Below are 21,921 nucleotides of genomic sequence, written 5' to 3'. Positions count from 1 at the left end.
TTTTTGAACCTTCTGACACTTTTAGAAAATTCTCTATTGATTCCTGTTGGAAGCATGTTGAAATATATTTACTGCATCAGCTGATTCTTTATTACCTGTTGTAAGAAAAGAAAAAAAATGAGGTTTAATTTTCGAAGGATTCACTTCACTTACAAAGATCTAAGAATTGCTGACTCAAGATATTTAAATCAGAGGTGGCCAATTCACAGTTGTTGATTTGCTGCTTTGGTTTGATTCAGGGATTCACTGAACCAGTTTTTTCAGTCACAGTTCGGACCTTGGCTTTGAGTACTTTCTGTCAGAAAGCTCTGTCTTAAATAAATCTTTTCATTTTAACCCAAACCATCATCTTTTCCCTAAAACTTAAGTGCTTTCTGGCTCAAAGCCCTAAAGACAAACTTCTGCCAACAGCCATAAAACATGGGTACAACATGCTAACGTCATTAGCACACACAAGACTTAAAAAGCTATTTTGTGGAGACGTTTTTTGTCTTCACAATTTATTGTTTCTTATCTGTGAAATTAAAGTAAATAAAAGCTTTTTTTCCACTGAGGGAAATGGTTTCAGCTGACAAAAATAGACACAAGGTGCATGTCAGGCTATGGCAGAAGCATAAATCCTGCTTAACGGGCCATTAGGTTTGACTTTGGGCCCGTCCCAATACTCCCTCTTAGCCCTACCCCTAGATTTGCGCGTTCCCGCGAGGGGTAGGGGCGTCCCAATTCTTTTTTGCGTGTAGGGGTAGGGGGCATAACGAGGGGTAGTGGGTATGAAACTAGCCCTTCGGAGCGAGGGATTTCAGATGCTGACTTGCCAGCAAGGGGTAGACGTTGCCATGGCTACCACTGAGCAAAAGACGGGGGAAAAAAGTTCATACATAGCTAACGTTACCGTCGTCAGGTTGCTTGTTAGCTAGCTAGCTAGCTAGCTCACACTGTTGTCTATCATCTGTCTTGTTCTGCAAAATTGTCAGATTTTTCACATTACAATAACACGCCAGCTAGTATAACTATGCTGCCTCGTAATGTTAGCTGGTTAGCTAGCCAGCTAGCTAGCAGAAGTCCCCTGTCGTACATATGTTATTACTCTAATGTTACGTTAGTAGCAAGCATAATAGTAGCTTCATTGTAGATGCCGGTTGGAAATGTAGATGGCTCACGGCTTCCTGTTTAAAACAGTTACGTATGCGTGAACGTAACCGATGTGGTGACGTAGTGAGTGGTGTCCCAGTTACTAGAGAAAGATTTCAAACCCCTACACCTCGTAGCTTCATTTTGAAGGCCAAGGGGTAGTGGGCAAGGGGGGGTATTGGGATCCTGTTGTAGACCCTGTTGTAGGCAATATCAACCCGATACCAGTACCAGATTGGTGCATTCCTAGTTTTATTTTCTTCGGTGTATGTGTTGAAGAATTAACATGCAGGAGTGTGCACATGGCACTGAGGGCAAATAGACAAAATTCAGGTTAATTATCACATCCCATCTACTTATATAGCCTAAGGTCCTCATCACACAGAAAGTTTTTTTAGCCGTTGGAGGCGTCTTTTTGTAATTGTTTTTAATGAGAATGAAGTTTTGTGCTCACTGTTTTTGTATTGCGATGTGCCTTGCCTTTCCACACTCTAGGCGTCTGCCGTTTTTGCTGGAACTCCTTGAAAAAACTTCAACTCAGAGCAGAAACGTGCTCCACATCATCTTTTTTTTTTCAACATCTTGACTTTTTTTCAGCATCTTTTTTCCCATTGTCCAATTAGATGATTTGAGAGGCAGGGTGTTTGTGGTGGTCATGACAACAAGTTTACAGTTGGTAAACAACAGAGGAGAAACTGGTGGTAGTGGTTGCTGGATACCCAGAGCTATACGGCCTGATGATAGACAGCAGGTTGTCAAACTGCCTCTGAGTCATCCTAAAATCTGCCTGTAAACGTCCATGATGGAGGAGAAGCTCCTGGACCAACTGGTGGTACTCCCCATGATCCAGCCTCTTTTTTAGGGTCTCATGTACCCACACAGATCTCTGTTTATCTGCTGACAGCCTCTCACCCTCAGCCAGAGCTACAGACAGCACCCTCTGCCTCAACATTTTGGTAACTAGATACTAATCACTGTGCCTCAAGGAGCTTAAAATATTAAAACCAGTGGCTGCTTTAAATTTTATTTTCATAACTTTAGTTTTCTTGTTATGAGGATTCATAGTTGTACTGACCGCACTGACTTCAGATTCAAGGCTCTTCAGGACAGGTGATAAGATATGAATAATAACCAAAATAAAACTGAGGCAGACCTGTCATTAGATTTGACCCTCAGGCTGCAGCCTCATCTGCTCACTCTCATTACAAGCCTCCTGATATTATATATTTTTTATAGCTTATCAATACCAAAGCTCTATTTATTAATAGACAGTTTATAAGAGGCGGACATAAAACTTCCCATAAACACGCTGGGTCTCCTGACACCAGCATGAATTAACATCTATTAATGCATCATGCAGGAACCGCTGTGCCACGCAGTAAAGTCCTGTGTGGCCAATTCATGTCACTGTGACAAATAGGTTATGAATACTAATCAATGTGTTTGTCGTAATCATCTTTGGTTCTTTACAGTCGTAGTTTAATTAGACAGGTTGTCTGCAGCTCTAATGACTGAGCTTTATTTTCCTTTAAGCAGTCTGCTGGAAAACGGACCGACAGGGACGATGATGGGGTCAGCCATCTCTTCTGGGGGGATGAAAAAGTTATTTATAATCTTTGCTAAAGACAGATTACATTAGAGAATATATAACTGCATCCTTAAAAAGGTTCAGTAATTTCCTGAAACATCTGGCCACTCTAGTTTTCAACATGTATTACTCAACCAGAGGGACTGTTTTCAGCAGCGGTGCCGTGTATGTGGGGTTGAGTCAAAATAAACTCTGTGTGTGTGTGTGTGTGTGTGTGTGTGCACAGTGTGGCTCATGAATGTGTTTTGGACACAATAGATCCCTGTGGAACAGAGGGATAAGATATCAGGGATATCAGATATCAGATACACACATAATACTAGTTAGTAGGATCAGTTTATTGGTCTTTACATGGGACAGTAAAATAAATACAGTTGACTGGAAGCTTCCTGTTTACAGCAACAACATCAACACTTCCGGCATGGGATGAGCCGGGTGCTTCAGAATAAAAGCACCAGTGGGACACACTTGATTTCATTATAATTTTTTTTTAAAACTTAATCATTACAGAAATTGATTTAAATTTATTTTAACAGGACTTAATTTTAATTCATTATACTGTAACATTGTTATAACAATACTTAATTTATATGTAGTATAAGAGTACTTGATTTAACTTCATCATAAGAATACTTGATTTTCAGTATAATTATATTTTATTTAATTTCATTATAACAGTACTTTATTTAAGTTGATCATAATTAAGTTGTATTAAAACAATAATTTATTCATTTATTAGTATAATTACACTTTATTTAACTTTATTATTACAAGACTTTTTTTTATAACAATAACTTATTTAGATATAGTATAAGAGTACTTTATCTAGCTGTATCATAAGAATGCTTTATTCAGTATAATTACTTACAAGACTGTATTCAAATTTATTATAATTTGAGAATACTTTATTCCATTTTTAGTATAATAATCCTGAATTTAACTTTATCGTAACAGTACTTTATCAGTGTTATTATAACAGTACTTGGCCAACTGTATTATAATTTATTTTTACCTATTGTTTTCCAAAGCTAAACTTCAGATGCAAATCAAAGTTTTTAGATAAATCTATTCAAACTTTTTTTGTCATTTAAAACCTTCTTTCTGTGAGTCACTGGTACTCCATCAGTCACAGAGCTACAGTTAAGTCTAAATAAATGGAATAAGTCAGAACACAGATTACAGTGTGACACAAAATGTTTCCCCATGAATGGAAACATCTCTCTGACACAGCAGGAAACTGGTCACCTCGACCCGTCAGCTGACCTCCCCCGCAGGCGTCCATGATGTCTCTGTGGTTACTGCCCATATAATCAAGCTGATGCAGCGCGTCAATAGCTGCGCTCCTCCTCTTTCATCCTTCATGTCTGTGCACTTTGTGTGCTGAGAGGATAAAAGAAGGGCCATCATTGTTAGCGCAGAAGGCCGCTTACGACAGAACAGTGCATGCTGGGACTGAGTAGAGGACGCTGCTGACAGGGGCGACATTCTTCACAGCGTCAAAGGGGCTGGCTGACTGGTTGGTGATTTGGTTGGATGTGTGTGTGTGTGTGTGTGTGTGTGTGCGTAGGCAGGCGGAGGACAACAGTGTGCTTTGTAATCTTGTGTCACCCCCCGGCTGACTGGGTCACTCGTCCTCAGACTGCGGCCCAAATTATCTGTCGCAATTGGCGCATAATGGCATAAAGATTGTGGCCCGGACGGGGCATCAATCACAAGGATGTGGCTCAGCTGACCCTGAGTCCTCAACAAGACGGAGGTGAGAGGAGGGGTGACACTGAAGGGGTGAGGGGGTGGGGAGTGACTTAGTCAGAGATGGAAAGATACTGCATGCGGACAGTAAGGAGGAAGAAAGATGTCATCAACAGGCCCTCTGAATGACAGGCAGGTGTTCACTATGGATGAATACAAAGCTCCTGGAAGAGAGAGAGAGAGAGAGAGAGAGAGAGAGAGAGAGAGAGAGAGAGAGAGAGAGTGTGTGTGTGTGTGTGTGTGTGTGTGTGTGCACTGATGAAAAGTTGACAAAATTTGTCTGTTGTGATGTAGTGTTCAAAACCTGTTTGTTTTATGATATTTTATGACATGTTATACTATGACATTTTCATCATATTTTAGACAAAAAGCTATACTATGACTTTTTTATGACATTTTTGATTTGATGATTCTGCATTATATACTATGACGTTTTTTAATGATTTTGGACGACATGCTATACTATGACTTTTTTTTAAAGATTTTGGACGACATGCTATACTATGACGTTTTTTAATGATTTTGGACGACATGCTATACTATGACATTTTTTTAAAGATTTTGGACGACATGCTATACTATGACGTTTTTTAATGATTTTGGACGACATGCTATACTATGACGTTTTTTAATGATTTTGGACAACATGCTATACTATGACGTTTTTTTAAAGATTTTGGACAACATGCTATACTATGACATTTTTTTAAAGATTTTGGACAACATGCTATACTGTGACGTTTTTTAATGATTTTGGACGACATGCTATACTATGACATTTTTTTAAAGATTTTGGACAACATGCTATACTGTGACGTTTTTTAATGATTTTGGACGACATGCTATACTATGACATTTTTTTAAAGATTTTGGACAACATGCTATACTATGACGTTTTTTAATGATTTTGGACGACATGCTATACTATGACATTTTTTAATGATTTTGGACGACATGCTATACTATGACATTTTTTAATGATTTTGGACGACATGCTATACTATGACATTTTTTAATGATTTTGGACGACATGCTATACTATGACATTTTTTAATGATTTTGGAAGACATGCTATACTATTACATTTTTTAAAGATTTTGGACAACATGCTATACTGTGACGTTTTTAATGATTTTGGACGACATGCTATACTATGACATTTTTTTAAAGATTTTGGACAACATGCTATACTGTGACGTTTTTTAATGATTTTGGACGACATGCTATACTATGACATTTTTTTAAAGATTTTGGACAACATGCTATACTATGACGTTTTTTAATGATTTTGGACGACATGCTATACTATGACGTTTTTTAATGATTTTGGACAACATGCTATACTATGACGTTTTTTAATGATTTTGGACAACATACTATACTATGACATTTTTTTAAAGATTTTGGACGACATGCTATACTGTGACGTTTTTTTAAAGATTTTGGACAACATGCTATACTATGACGTTTTTTTAAAGATTTTGGACAACATGCTATACTATGACGTTTTTTAATGATTTTGGACAACATGCTATACTATGACATTTTTTAATGATTTTGGACGACATGGTATACTATGACGTTTTTTAATGATTTTGGACGACATGCTATACTATGACATTTTTTTAAAGATTTTGGACAACATGCTATACTATGACGTTTTTTAATGATTTTGGACGACATACTATACTATGACTTTTTTTTTTAAAGATTTTGGATGACATGCTATACTATGACATTTTTTAAAGATTTTGGACAACATGCTATACTATGACATTTTTTAATGATTTTGGACGACATGCTATACTATGACTTTTTTTTTTAAAGATTTTGGACAACATGCTATACTATGACATTTTTTAATGATTTTGGACGACATGCTATACTATGACATTTTTTTAAAGATTTTGGACGACATGCTATACTGTGACGTTTTTTTAAAGATTTTGGACAACATGCTATACTATGACGTTTTTTTAAAGATTTTGGACAACATGCTATACTATGACGTTTTTTAATGATTTTGGACGACATGCTATACTATGACGTTTTTTTAAAGATTTTGGACAACATGCTATACTATGACGTTTTTTAATGATTTTGGACGACATGCTATACTATGACTTTTTTTTAAAGATTTTGGACGACATGCTATACTATGACATTTTTTTAATGATTTTGGACGACATGCTATACTATGACTTTTTTTTAAAGATTTTGGACGACATGCTATACTATGACATTTTTTAAAGATTTTGGACAACATGCTATACTATGACATTTTTTAATGATTTTGGACAACATGCTATACTATGACTTTTTTTTTTAAAGATTTTGGACGACATGCTATACTATGACATTTTTTTAATGATTTTGGACGACATGCTATACTATGACATTTTTTAAAGATTTTGGACGACATGCTATACTATGACATTTTTTTAATGATTTTGGACGACATGCTATACTATGACATTTTTTAAAGATTTTGGACAACATGCTATACTATGACTTTTTTTTTAAAGATTTTGGACGACATGCTATACTATGACTTTTTTTTTAATGATTTTGGACGACATGCTATACTATGACTTTTTTTAATGATTTTGGACGACATGCTATACTATTACTTTTTTTTAAAGATTTTGGACGACATGCTATACTATGACGTTTTTTAATGATTTTGGACGACATGCTATACTATGACTTTTTTTAATGATTTTGGACGACATGCTATACTATTACTTTTTTAAAAGATTTTGGACAACATGCTATACTATGACATTTTTTAAAGATTTTGGACGACATGCTATACTATGACATTTTTTAATGATTTTGGACGACATGCTATACTATGACGTTTTTTAATTATTTTGGACGACATGCGATAAATACGTTTTTTAAAGATTTTGGACGACATGCTATACTATGACATTTTTTTAATGATTTTGGACGACATGCTATACTATGACTTTTTTAAAAGATTTTGGACAACATGCTATACTATGACTTTTTTTTAAAGATTTTGGACGACATGCTATACTATGACATTTTTTAATGATTTTGGACGACATGCTATACTATGACTTTTTTTAACGATTTTGGACGACATGCTATACTATGACATTTTTTAAAGATTTTGGACGACATGTTATACGATGATGTTTTTTCATAATTTTGGATGACATAGTATACCATGAGTTTTTTTCATGATTTTGGACGACATGCTATACTATGACTTTTTTTCATGATTTTGAACGACATGCTATACTATGACGTTTTTTCATAATTTTGGATGACATAGTATACTATGATGTTATTTCATTATTTTGGACGACATGCTATACTATGACTTTTTTAAAAGATTTTGGATGACATGCTATAATATAGGGGTTTTTTTATGATTTTGGACAACATGTTTATACTATGACTTTGCCATTGGATTACGTCTTTTTCAGACAGTTTTAATGTTATCCGTCACTATCTCTTTTTTAATGACCTATATTTTAGCATATTTTATTGTATACGCTGTGCTTTAATGACACTGTTCATGGCATACTATTTATGACATACTATAACACATATGTTATGGTCTACTTGATCCCTATTTATTGTTTTTTTATCAGCTTTGCATGTTAACATAAGAAACTGGAGATGGAGTTTGTGTGTTTGCACACATGTCAACATAAGGGAGCTAATCCAGACATGTGTCGGGCATTTAGTCTCCATATTTTATTGCAATCTTATGACAGATGTTGAGTGTTTACCAAACCATTCCCATGTAACTTCAGTCCAACTTATTCTTCTCTCCAGAACTGGTTTAAAAACTCTTAGATCAGGATAACAGGGAAAGTGCACCACTTCCTGCTGCCTCTGACGTGCAGGTATTGAGCAGAGCAGAGATGCCAGCAGCCCACTTAATGGTAAATACTGCAGTCTTTTATCTTGAGAAAAAATACAGTGAGCTGAGAGCATAAAAAGGAGCACTTATCTCCTCCTGGTCACTAATGGTGGTGACCGTAGCAGCACTGGCCTCATGTTATGATCAGAGGCCTTTCAAGTTCCAAATTAGACTCCAAAGGAAGATGTCATAAGCAAAAGTTGGATTAACAGGGTGTGAAAATAGTCTTCAATAATTAAGATTTACACCTTTGTTTCAACACATTTATAAATATTAAGGTTGATCAGGAATGTAGCGAACCGTAAACACAACCAAATTCAATGCAATAAATTGTTGTTGATTGTTTTTGAAAGACTAATTCTTAGCTTTGTGGAGCAGTATGGGACTAACAGTGGTTACCAGAGGATAAGGCATTCTAAGGTTGAAAAAAAAGGCATATGCAAATGATTACTGACATGAAAGCATTGTTTACCCAGCTTTTTATTTACCACTACATCACTGACTGTGAAGGATTCTGAAATGCAGCCAGACAGTAGAGCGCTGCAGCCACTCAATCCTCCGCTGCTGTTTCCTGGAAACAATGTATGTTGGTGTTTCTTCTGGTTATGGTCCCACATTTGCATAAAATCATCTGATTCTCCAAGATGTCAAGATCACCTCTGCAATATAGCCCCCGCTGCTTCATCACCAAGAATACAATCTTGGTCCATTTAAAGCACAATGCAGCTATTTGTTAGTTAAGCAATACAGCCATGAAAGACTGGATTAACTGGAAATGTGTATCTATAAACTCTGTGTGTGTGTGTTGCACCACAATTGGAAAAACACTGATGGTGCAGCAAGTGTTTGCAGTGATAATTAGTCATAAGAGAAATGTGAATATTGAAATAAAGAGTGTGTCTCAAATGCATACTTCTGTCACACACATAATAAACCAAAACTTAAGCCACGTCAATGCTGAATAAAATGTGTCGCCGTAGCTAGGTGCAATGGTAGGTGCTATGCTGGCTAGTAGGGCTGGATAATTAATCAAAAATGAATCGAAATTGACATTCAGAACCTCTAAGTGACGAAGTCTTGCTTCTGTAGGTAATTCTGTTAATATTTTCTCCACTGTGCGTGTTTATGTAATCAACTTGAGCAGTTGTACCAAAGAGAAATGCTGTGTCCATCGTTTGGACACATTTAAGCTTTCGGGAAGACGACAGAAATAAATCAAATGTAAACACTGTGGAAAAACTGTTTCAGCGACCAAAGGTAACACAACCAATCTGTTTCAGCACTTGCAGCACAATCACGTTACCAAATATGAACAGTGCATGTTTGCAAGAAATGCAAGTTGTTTATTTTTTTCGTTTTCAGGGAACTTGATTTTTACATTTAAACTATAACGGGACCTTTGCTGTAAGACTTTGCATTTCAAGTGTTGTGTGCTTTGATTTAAATTGTTCATCTGTACGTTTGCTTCACTTTTAAAATGACAAAGATACGACATGCACTCATTCATTAGAAAAATGATCCCAGCTCTAATAGCTGAGCATATTTACAGTACAAACCAGAGTTCTCGCGAGAGCGCAATTTGAATTTGCTCAGGGAGTCACTGTGGCAGTCAGTAATGATGCTCATTACCCATGCCGTTGGAGCCGAGCTGCACCGATCACATTGGTGTATCTAATATAGGCGGGCCAGAGGCGAGCTGAACAGATGACGACAGTGCTGCGACAGCGAAGTCCGGAATTAGTCAGTAAACACTGCAAGATGGCTACGGATGAACACCAGTTGTTTGAAACGGCTTTGGCCGCTACAATGAACGAGTTAGACTTGGCTTTTTCTCTAAAAGAGGAACAGAAGACGACGCTCGAGTCTTTCCTTTGCAAGAAGGACGTTTTTGCTGTTTTGCAAGGCAAGAGTCTAATCTACCTGTTAGCTCCGCTGGTAGCTAAGCTCTGGATACGTCACCCTGTATATTGTTCTGATTGGTTGCAGTGTTATCCAATTGCGTACAGTGATATTTTCAAATACATGCTTGGTGCCGCCCCTCGAGTTGGGCCATTTGCATTACTCATAGCCAGACCCTAAATCTTTCTAGATTTGGGTCTGGATTTCCAGGCTAGTGGCCCAGCCCTTCTAGCTAGCAAATTATTGTTTGCGGTACCAAATCATCACAGATCTGACTAACATTACTGACGGCTTCTATCCGACTTGCTACCTAGTGCAAAAAACCCATATAACTTCCATCTGTAAAACACGACAGTGTTCACTGTCGCCAGCTGCCATGTCAAGTGTTGAGAAGTTTGTGACTAGCTTCCTCTGCGTCACAAAGATAGCAACTGTTGAGGGTGAGAAGTGCCTATCATTACGGGAACTGCCCATTGGTTCGACAGCCCATTGGTGCGACCATATTAAACTCATTTTTCCGAAGTCCCGTTGTTCCGAAATCATCATGATGCCCTGTGGTTAAGGTCTGGTTAGGTTTAGGCACAAAAACCACTTGGTTAGGGTCAGGAAAAGATCATGGTGTGGGTTAAAATGAAAAAGAAAGTGACAAACACATAAGCTGTGAGCCTGCTCCGCCTCAAGCCTTTCCCAGCTGACCCAGAGCCGGTCACAGCGCACCATCAAGGCAGAAATACGCCCGCTGCGAGCCGTTCAGCACCACGGACAGTCGGACTAATGGAATGTCGAACCAATGGGCTGTCAGACCAATGATATGGACCTGTCATTACACTCTCAACTTTTGGACCATTTTAAGTGCACCAGTAGTGCACTGCATTTTCCCATACTATACAGTGTGAACACACTTGGTGCACATGAATATTAAGTGTTACGTAGAGAAGTTTGCGATTTGAGACACACTGTCTCTGAATGTAACACGTAGATAAAGTGTGTTGCACTCAGTGCTTTTTCATTCTGTGTTTGTCCATCCAGGTTGCTGAGCCAGTCCTCTGTGTAACTCTATCAGCAGTGTTGGATGGCAGAGTCTATAGTGTTGGCTGAGCTTATCATTTGACCCTATTGACATCCTGAGAACACCAATCAATACACTCCCACAACACCTTACAGAGGTAAGAACACGCACAGTGTATCCGATCGAATTACCATACGAAAAGGCATCAAAATGTTTTAATTGTAAATGTACAGATTTATGCTCATATGGACGAAAACAGTGGTGAGCTGCCCTTTGTTAATACAAGTCTCAACAACAAACTGGTGCAAAATTACATGAAGACAAAACGCCTGAAAACAATCAGGCTCAATATATGGACAGTACATGTGCATGAAGACCTACACCACCGCTCAGGCGTTTGGAATCAGTGGTTATATTGCTGTTTTCTTCTCTCCTTCAATAACAAATATTTTAACAGAGATAAAAACAGATTCACTCAAACACCAGATGTATTACTAACATTTGCAGCCTAGTCATCAGAATAAAATGTTGGCATTTTATGTTCCTGCAAACCACAAACACTTTACATTTGCAGATTTTATACTTGTCATGCCAACGTTTCCAAAGTGAAGTTTGGATGGCGTGTCACTTAGGGGAAATGCCTGCCAAGCTGCAGACTACTGTTCAAGACCAACAAACAAAACTGGTTGTGATTTAACAAGTCTTTGCTGTGTTTCCGGATGCTTTTCAGGAACAAAAAAAAAGTTGTTTTTAAGATGTTTCTGCTTTTGTTGACAGGACTATGCCACTAGAACCAGGAATTTGAAGCCAAAACATCTTTTCCAAGTGGGTTTTGTCCCTAAACCTAACCACGTTTTAACCACAGTGTTGTTGAAAGGTAGAATTTCAATGCATCTGCTACATAATGTGCAAATGCATTGTATCTGTGGTTTGCAGAAACGTACAGTGCCACAATTTTTTGGTGATGTGGTTGACATCTGAAATCGTTTTGTCCCCACAGTTTAATGGCAGGGAGAATACTATTGGTCCTTGGATTTTGAATTTGGTTTCCAGTCCAGAAAAGCATAAGCAACCCCTCAATCGCTCTAAATACTGAATTAGTCCATTTTACATTCGGCCCTCTGCAGTCTACTCAGTTGATAGATTAAATGGGTTTAAAGTGTGATTTGTCCGTCCATAGTCAACACATTCTCACTTCAACCTCGTCACATATCAACGTTTTGTCATGGACATAGGACATCCAAGGTACCCTGGGTGTGTTGGTTGTTGACGTTCAGGGACATGCATTGTCTTCTTTCAAAATACACTTTTGTTTTCACAGGACATTTACCATTTCCATACAGACTCTTTCAAAATAAAGGTACAACGGTAGGTACAACGCAACAAATTGATGTAATTTTACCTTCGACAACAAAAGCACATGGTTGGGTTTAAGAAAAAAGAACAAGGTTTCACTTTATCATCTTGAGGAACGTGAACACTGCTCTCCCGGGTAAAAGTCAGCGTTTGTTGACTGCTCAAACTTTCGTAACCTTAACACTTGTCATGCCGGGTTTCACCCTGATGCCACTGGCTGCCATCAAACTACATCAGCGACAAAACCAGTATCATGCTAGTGTTAAAAGACGACTTTTTGCATCAGAGTCTAATGCCGAGAGTCACTGCCCAACTGCCAGACTTTGATGACTTCAGAGTGACTGGGTTGCCATAGTATGTTCAGCTATTATTCCCTGATCCAAATCCATCTTCTATTTCTGTTGCAAAGACTGGAGAATACCTGCTAAAGCAACATGATGTCTATTTCCTTTAACTATGACTGGTGATTTCTTCTCTTCTAATGCAGCTGTTGCTCAGAAGATGTCGTTTTCTCTTTCTGTCCTTTCAATTGTTATCCTTGTCTTGTTATTGTCCAACATTTTGTTCTCCATGTACGCCGAATGGTATTGTACAATTTGGTCTCGCTCCAAAGTCGTCGAAATCCAGCATGATACGCAGCTGGTTGCCGTTATAGTTTAATGCCACTCGGCGGCATCAGGAGGAAACACGGCGGTACAACAGTGAAAGTTAAGGCAGCAGAAGTCCAAGTAGGGCGGGCAGGAGAGGTGGTGAATGGGTCCAACAACTACCAACTCTCACCCCCCTGGATGCCAGTGTTCACTTCTGTAGGATTGTAAAGCCGAACCCTGTACGCAAACGGAAGTGTATTTTGAGGGAAGACAATGCATGTAACAGGCTGAGGTTGACACGGCGTCCCAGAACGTGAACAACCAACACACCCAGGGTACCTTGGACGTCATATATAGACGCGGAGAGTCCAAATGTCAATATGTGACGAGGTCGGAGTGAGAATGTGTTGTATTGTATTACTGCAGCAGGAGACGATTAAGCGGTGGTGTAACTCTGTTCACGTGCAGTTGATAAAAAGTGACTTTACAATGTTTGATGAAGGTTTCAACACAAGTCGTAAAGGGAAAAACTTTGACATCAGAGAAAACTTGCTATGATATGCATAACATAAGTAATATTTGGAAAATTAAAAGACATCAAGGGTACAAGCAAAAAAGGGAATACTGCACAGACTTGCTTTGTAAAATCTATCGTTTAGTTTTTCTGTTTAACAAAAAAAATCTTAGTGCATTTGTAAAATTATTGACTGTAATTTGCATAATTAATAAATATTACATAAGGAGATATGTTACATAAAAGTTTGTGTCACAAGTAAACAGGCATGGACTTTACTGAGGTCATGAGAAAAGATGTATAGTGTATCTTCACAGTTATAACTGAATTGATAGGCATGTGTATACCATCAGTAGTATGTGTTTGATGATACCGACCTCGAGGTTACATTACAGCCCAGAATAAACATTACATTTGGATGATCAGTTGCATAATATTATCCCACAGAGGGTCCTAATGTACTGGTAAAGCATTTTACTTATAGTGCATATACAGATGTGTATAAGGCCCAAAGCTACACATAATGGACCCTTTTCCATTACAGAGGACCTGAGCAGATATCAGAACGAATAACTTCAAATGTTGGTGCAGGGAAAAATCAAGAATTACATGTGTTTCATAGAGGACAAAATCTCAACAGTTACATCCAATAATCTTCTTTCTCAACATCAACAGTAGTAGTCTTAAAAATTCCCAGAGGAGATGTTCTCCTCAAGCAAATCCTTGTCACAGATGACCACCCGCTACAGTGTTTTGCATTGATCTAGTTAGGTCTGTGTTGTTCTGTCCAGCATTGCTCTCGAGTCTGAGTGGGTCTGTAAGTCAGGAGGACTTCATTTCAGCTCAGTTAGTTTCAGCTCAATATCTTTCACAGGAGCTCAAAGCCATTTAGTGTGGTTTAATGGTGTAAAACAAGTGTTTTTTCTCTGTCAATATGGCAGACTGCATGACAGACAAGTGGAGCCCTGGAGATGCAGAGCCACATGGCATGGAAGTGGAAAAAGCCTGCCAGCACTCAAAGTAAATGCCCGACCAGAGCTGTGGTGGAGAAACACATTTTCACTGTCAGTCTGCAGGTTTCCAGGTCTTGTTTTCCTGGGTCATCAGGACCGACATATACACAAAGAGAGAAGTTTTCCATCTTATCCAGGGGGGAAAGGGACCACAAGTGGCATTTTTCGCAATTTGGGTGCCTGCTGATGAGACAGTGGACACATTTCCTCTCCCAAGCCACTATCTATGACCATCATACCCCCAGTTTTTGCAGGCTTTGCCTTTGTTTACAAGGTGTCCCTTTGTCTTAAGTCCGTGAGAATTATCTCCAGGGAAATCCCTCGGGGGCACGATGGCTATCTTGTTACCTTGCTGAGGTAATCCAGTTCATACACAGGTCCCTTGGTGGTGCACAATGTGCTTGCGATGCTTCAGACCCAGGCCTCTTTCTTTGAAGTCCATCACTCGCTGTTGTGAAGTGTCTACCAGAGCGCTGGCTATAGCAATACCTAGAGGACCAGAGAAAAAAGAGAGTTAACAGAGAAACATGTTACATGCTGTTTTACATGTATGGTCATTAGAGATGCATCGATTTATCAGCCCAGCATTCGCCTTATTGACTGCTGTCGTCCTATCGGCAAAAAAGATGACATTCACTGATGACAGTGGTCGATGTTTTTCTGTTGTCTGATCAGTTTTGTGCAGGCTAAAAAACAGGGCTTGAGAATGGTGTCTTGTCTTTGCAGGGACAACAGAGAATTTGTTTGGGACAAACAGATATTTCCTGGCGTGTAAACTCACTATTGACACATCAGAGGACGCACCCTCAAGAATAATCCTCTAAAATGTAGTTTTTGGCGAGACACTTAAAGAGGTTAATATGTTATATTAAAGATGGTTAAAGGGCGCTTGAAGCTTTTTTTTTTTCTTGAAGATTTTTTAGGTTTTCCTATATAAGAAAGTCACATTATTATATTATTATATACTTGAAAACTACAATTAGTAGCCCGGGCTATTATTTGCTTTAATTACTGAAATCAGCAGGCATATATATGGGACAGGTCTTTAATTCCCTTCACACAAAAGTGTTCAGCAGAGATCAGGAAATCCGAAAAAAAAAAAAAAAAAAAGGTTTATTAAACCAGTATGACCTGTATAAATATTAGGCTTCAGATAATATATCTATCATGAATCATTCATTTGATCTGACAGACAGCACATCACAAAGAGAGAGAGCGTTATGGCAGCATATCGACAGAACACCACTTTATCCTGTTAATACAATCCTCACAACTTGGATTACATATTTAAGAAAAACTCTCTTGATTCTTTTGATCTGAGGACCCTTACAGACTAAAGGAATATGAGCAATTTACAGGGTAATTCAGGAATGGACATATAATTTCAGGTAACAAACATCCCGCTTTTAAACATCCAAAGAACTTATTTAAAAACCAGACCAGGCGTCTAATTGAGACAGGCGTTTACTTTTCAAGATGTGTTGCCACAACGGGCTAGTAAAAGGGCCTGGGCCTTTAATTGAAGTTTTAAAGTATATATCTATATCTATATCTATCAATCTATCTAGCTACATCTACATATATATACATACATATATATATATACACACACATAAATAGTTATTGAAGAGAATCAACTTAAGTGGAAAAGGACAGAAAAAAACAATGTCACTATAGCCACACTGGTGGATAATATATATGATATTTTACGTATATAAATAATTTAATGTCTGCAAATATGAAACACACAGAACCTACAAGTTAAAATCAAATTTTAAGTCTTTTTAAAAAATAATGTGAAATATCATTTCTTAGAGGTGAAATATGGAGTTCCACAAGGTTTTATTATGGGCCTCCTTTTGTTTACAATGTACACACTATCACAAATTTTTTTTTTTTTACACTATTAATGAGGGATCTCCTTCATTGGTCAAACTAATCACAAAACCAACTGTGATATCCACAAATGTATAATAATGAATATGTACAGAATTAATTTAAGACTGGGAATATAAAAGACACACAACCTAACAGCTAAATACTGTCTACCGTAATTTGCAAAATGTTTTATTTCAAGTCTCATTTCATTGTAGATGTGCCTGTTCACCGCTGTGAATCAAATTTGTTTCTCCTTGTATGTCGAATTGATTTAAATAAATTGTTGTTCATAAAAAGAAACCTAGTTGTGTGTTGACAATAACGTAAGGACTCAATCATGTTGTTATCCACTCATAACCATCAAAGAAATTGCATTTAATTTATTTTTCTATTCCCATTTTCTCCTTTGTGTGTAAAGCACTTTGTAAAATGTTTTCAATTATTATTGAGCTTTTTATAGACACAGAAAAGAACCAGACCAGAAGAAAGTAAAGAGGGTTAACTGAAAATGTACTGAAATAAAGGCCAGTGAAACCCATATGGACACTGAGGTGAAGATCAAAGGGAAAAGCCGAGCTGATGTTTGACAGGTGGAGACACTCCGTCCTACCGACAGGCATCTCATCACAACATTCAGAAAACGTTTTATCAACCCCTCTCCAGCTAGTGTTGTCCAGCTTCAGCAGAAAACAAGAAGGCTAACGCCGAGGTCACTGAAGCACATCGCCCACCTTTCTTTATCTTTCTCTTCCCTCTTCCCTCTTCCTTTCTGCTTCACACCATCCAGCAGGATGTCATACCTCTCAAAACAACTTGTGTATGGGATGCTTGAGTCGCTCTCCACAGCAGGGCTTACAGAGAGCAGGCTGGATGCACCAAGGCATCAGATGCCTCGCAGCATTGTGTTACTTTGGCAGTAGCTGCTGTTGTTAATGTGGATTTAGAGTCATGGCAGCTCTTGCGAGTGCAGCTAGTCCTGTCTTTCCCTCCCGACAACCGTGGGCTTGACAATGCATGGTCATTATGACGAGAGCTCAATCTGCCGGTGTGCAGGAGCCAAATAAACAAAACAGGCAAACAGTGGAGGGAATCTGCTGCGCTCTTGATATGATTTGGATGCAGGATGTTTTCAGCATTTCACACTCAAGTGATTCTTGGGATTTTTTTTTGTGGGTGGAAAGGGGAAAGCCGATTACACAGTTGCTCAGTGTGTGCTTGTGTGTGTGTACGTGACTCTGCAGGTGTATGTGTGTAGAGGTGTAAATGCTGGTGTGTATACACCTGTGCACATACACATTTTGCAAAGTTCTGACACAGCAAGCCATGCAGACAGATATGGCAGCCAGTGGTTATGGGCTCTCTGATTGGCTAGCAGCACCTGGTCTGTTGGAATTTGGTTGATTATGGTTGTTTGTGTCACTTTGGCACTTTGATTTGTTTTGTCTACCACAGACAATACTTCAATTTTGCTTTTTGTTGCCACGGTAATTTGTGTTTTGGTCCAAATGCCATGTTTGCAGATTGCCTGTCTATTTCAGGAGCGCACACACTTTCATCAGTTTGTGAGCTCTACTTCTCTGCTGCTTCAGTGCAGTGCCACTGACCACACTGAGGTCACATACTTTTTCAGAAGGAATGTTTTGAACTTTGACCCCCAGCCTCAGTATTTCTAAAATCCTGGCTACAGTCCTGCTTCTGTCATTTTATACTTTTTTAAACCTAAAACATGGTTAAATTAGAGCTGAAATGAGTCGTCTACAGACAGGAAATTGCAAATGCATACATGAAGATGTTACTTTTCTTGGCCTACTGATTACATTTGTGTTTTGGACTGTCGATAATGAAAAAAATGTTCATAGCAGCCCTACAAATTGTAAAACAACGCTCTCAATGTGGTTTATTAAGGCCCAGTTCAGACCAAAGACTCGCAGCGAGACAAGTTAAAAACAGGGAAGTACTTGCAACGCGTCGTTCTGCAACGTTCTAAAATTTTGCTGATTTATAGCAATGCAACTAGATGAGACGGTGTATCATCTCTAGTCAACAACTCTCTGTACTTCTGTTCTGATTTGCAGCTTTTCGGGTTTATTTTGTGGCTGAATATAATTTATAGCTTCTTAAAATATGAATGAGGATAGTGATGCTGCTGTTATCATTAGTCATACTTCTTCTTCTGGTCCCACTGCCATCACCACCCTGAACAGTTTAAAATAACAATTGAAGTCCAACCCAGATTTGCTTTGTCGTATAATGTCTATTGTATTTTGTGTGTTCTTGTGTATTTTATTCGGAGCTTGCCAAAGACAAATTTCTGTTACTTGTGACAGACAATAAAGGTTTATCTTATCTTATCTTATCTTATCTTATCCTACTGTTATTATACACATATGATTATTGTCACATATGCATACTATCAGACATTATTATATACTTTCAACATATTGTACCACAGTAACCAGAACTATAATTATAATATTATTACTTTCATTAATGTTGTTGTAAGCTGTTAACATTATCGTTTGTCCTGCATCTCTCTCTCTCTCTCTCTGTCTCCCTTTCTGTCTCATTGTGTCATACAGATTACCGTTAATGTATCATGTTGATCTGTTCTGTGCGACATCTATTGCACGTCCGTTGTCCTGGAAGACGGATCCCTCCTCTGTTGCTCTTCCTGAGGTTTCTACCGTTTTTTCCCCATTAAAGGTTTTTTGGGTAGTTTTTCCTTATCCGCTGTGAGGGTCCTAAGGACAGAGGGATGTTGTATGCTGTAAAGCCCTGTGAGGCAAATTGTGATTTGTGATATTGGGCTGTATAAATAAAATTGATTGATTGATAGTGAGATACTGGCTGCAGCTGCATTTGTAGTAGTGATGAAACGATGAGAAAGATGAACAAAATGAGCATCAGATGGACTGTATTCATGATAAATAAGCCACAATAATATACATAACCAGCACCAATTAATCAGTTGATAAGAATGTGTGTGTGTGGGCGGGGCATAAGCACATACAGTGAGCAGCAGCAGCAGCGACCCACCGTCTGACACAGGCACACTGTGAGGACGGAAACAGAGGACTCGGCAGGGACAAATCACCTGCTGCAGCAAGTGAACACGTCGTCTGCGGTCATTTTGACTTGACCAGCGGACTTTACTACAAGCTGATTGGCTGCAGAAACAGGTGACAAGCTTAAAGTTCCAAACCAAGCTGAGTAACAGGTGACATCATCAGCCGGCTTGAGTCAGCCAGTTCACACCGCTGCAACTTCTCTCTGCAACGTTCAAAAATGGTTTTGTCTTGACACAAATCTTTGGTCTGAACTGGGCTTTATGTGCGAGGTGGAAAATGAATAGAACACTATTTCAGCTGGACTTATAGCTGTTAAAAAGCCCAGGAAAATAAATGACAATAATATTATAGTTACTAGAATGTTTCATGCAGCAGTTAGGCAATAATTTTATACTAAATAAAACTAAATAATAAGTAAATATGTAAATAAATAATTAGATAATAAATAATTTTTTCAAATTTTCATTTGTAAATATATAGAATTTTTACTTTAATTACCGTAATAATAATGATAATTAAAATTATTATTATTACTATTTCTAATGAGAACAACAACAATTTTGTCTTGATTATACAGAATAGAATCCATATTTTGTTTTGGAGAATTAGTTATGATTTGCATTGTTATTGTGTTTTGTTTTTCTTTCCAATTTTTTTTTTTTTTTTTACAGAGTATGTTATGTATGCAGAGTTATGACAGAATCGACCCAAACCAAAAAAAGCTACTGAGACACGTCACAGAATAACAACCTTAGTTACCACAACTAATTTTCTCTGTAATCAGAGAAAAAACTTTGTTTAATAGATTCACCAAAAATGGTAGAGAGACTTGTGATTAAATCCCCCACAGTCAGACAAGACAAATGAGAAAGGGAAATGTTTTGGAAATGATTGACAGATCACAAAAAGGGATGAAAATGAGAAAAGACAAGGGACGGATCAGAGAAGGAAACGGCATTTCACACAGTATCTGAGTGAAGCCGCTCTGATCAGACACACAGACGTCTGTAAACTCAAGGCCAAGACAAATGCAACAGGAACGCCACCAGTTATTTCACATCAATAAAATCACCTCCACAAGACCTCAGACTAATAATCAGTGTGTCTGGATGTGGTGTGCAACCAGCAGGATTTAAACACAGACACACTTGTCTGTGAGATATAAAACACCAGTCCTCAACCCAGGACTGCTTCTAACAACGGAAAGAACACAAAGACTCGGAAAGTTAAAGTAAAGATAGATACTCTTTCACTCCTAATGTGACGTCTGAATACTCTTCCATCAGAATAGCTTTCACCTTTGACAAATTGCCTTCATAATTCTGTTTATTTTTACGGGTGAACTCACACATCTCCATTTGCAAAATTAAATTGGTCAAAAGTAATCAAATTATGCTGCAGGTGAGTGCAAGTGCTCATTTGCAGCCGCGGCGACCGGGCGCGTTAATGTGATTGTTTTGTCAGGTGAGTTGACGCATCATTAACACCCCCTCACACACCGATCCTCCCCTCCTCCTCGTAGACTAATGGGGTCATTAGCAAGAGACAAAATTCCCCAGGAACACTATCGGCACAGGTCTGACGGGGGAAACTGGGACTACAGCTGGAGAACATCTGTGTCGGGTGGAGCCCGCCCGCTAACCCGGTGACAAACCTCACAGCCAGGCCCTCCTCTCTGTCTAAACATCAAAGCCTGGCTTCTGAGTGTGTGCTTGCCCTCAATGAAGGCACCAGGGACGGCAGCCTGCTCAGGATCCAGTATAATAGTAAACAGAAAATACCACGGCAGCGTCTGTTCCATGAAGCGAAGGAAAATCAAAGTCAGTCAAACAGCAACACATTGATATTCAAATATTTATGCATCTGTGAGGCACTGATTTCAGGTTTTAAAAGACCAGGAAACATGACACACGGCTACGACTGCTTTGATGTTCGCATGTAAGATTCAGGTTTGATCCTGACTAACTAGGATCCCTTTCATTAACAGTACATGGCAGTGTTTGGTATGCTTTTTTGAATAATGCAGGGCAAAATATATCTACAAATTCATATTTAAATGCCTCTAAAATGTACTGGAGCGGCGAGGGCAAAAAGCAGGAAGGATATCCCTAAAAAGTCGAGGCGGATGCTTTCAGAAAAAGTTTACAAGTTGTGATTTATGTGGCTGCATCATTAAAAAAACAAGATGCATCAAAGACACACAGATCTCATTGGGGTCCTGGCCT

The 21,921-nt window shown here is 38.4% G+C and overlaps 1 protein-coding gene across 2 annotated transcripts in view; it reads right to left on the bottom strand.

Annotated features, from left to right (window-relative positions):
- Positions 1-11,456: 11,456 nt before the first annotated feature.
- Positions 11,457-21,921, bottom strand: part of atrnl1a (attractin-like 1a) — a 439,798-nt gene continuing 429,333 nt past the window's right edge. For both annotated transcript variants that reach the window (XM_049600219.1, XM_049600220.1), the window contains one exon: positions 11,457-15,239. In XM_049600219.1, coding sequence (XP_049456176.1) covers positions 15,118-15,239 — 122 coding nt within the window. In that variant the 3' untranslated portion in view covers positions 11,457-15,117. The remainder of the gene's footprint in view (positions 15,240-21,921) is intronic.

The sequence above is a fragment of the Epinephelus fuscoguttatus genome, linkage group LG16, assembly GCF_011397635.1.
Source record: "Epinephelus fuscoguttatus linkage group LG16, E.fuscoguttatus.final_Chr_v1".
Taxonomy (NCBI): Eukaryota; Metazoa; Chordata; class Actinopteri; order Perciformes; family Serranidae; genus Epinephelus; species Epinephelus fuscoguttatus.
Note: the sequence above shows the minus strand (reverse complement) of the source record. Positions and strands in the feature narration are given on the sequence as shown.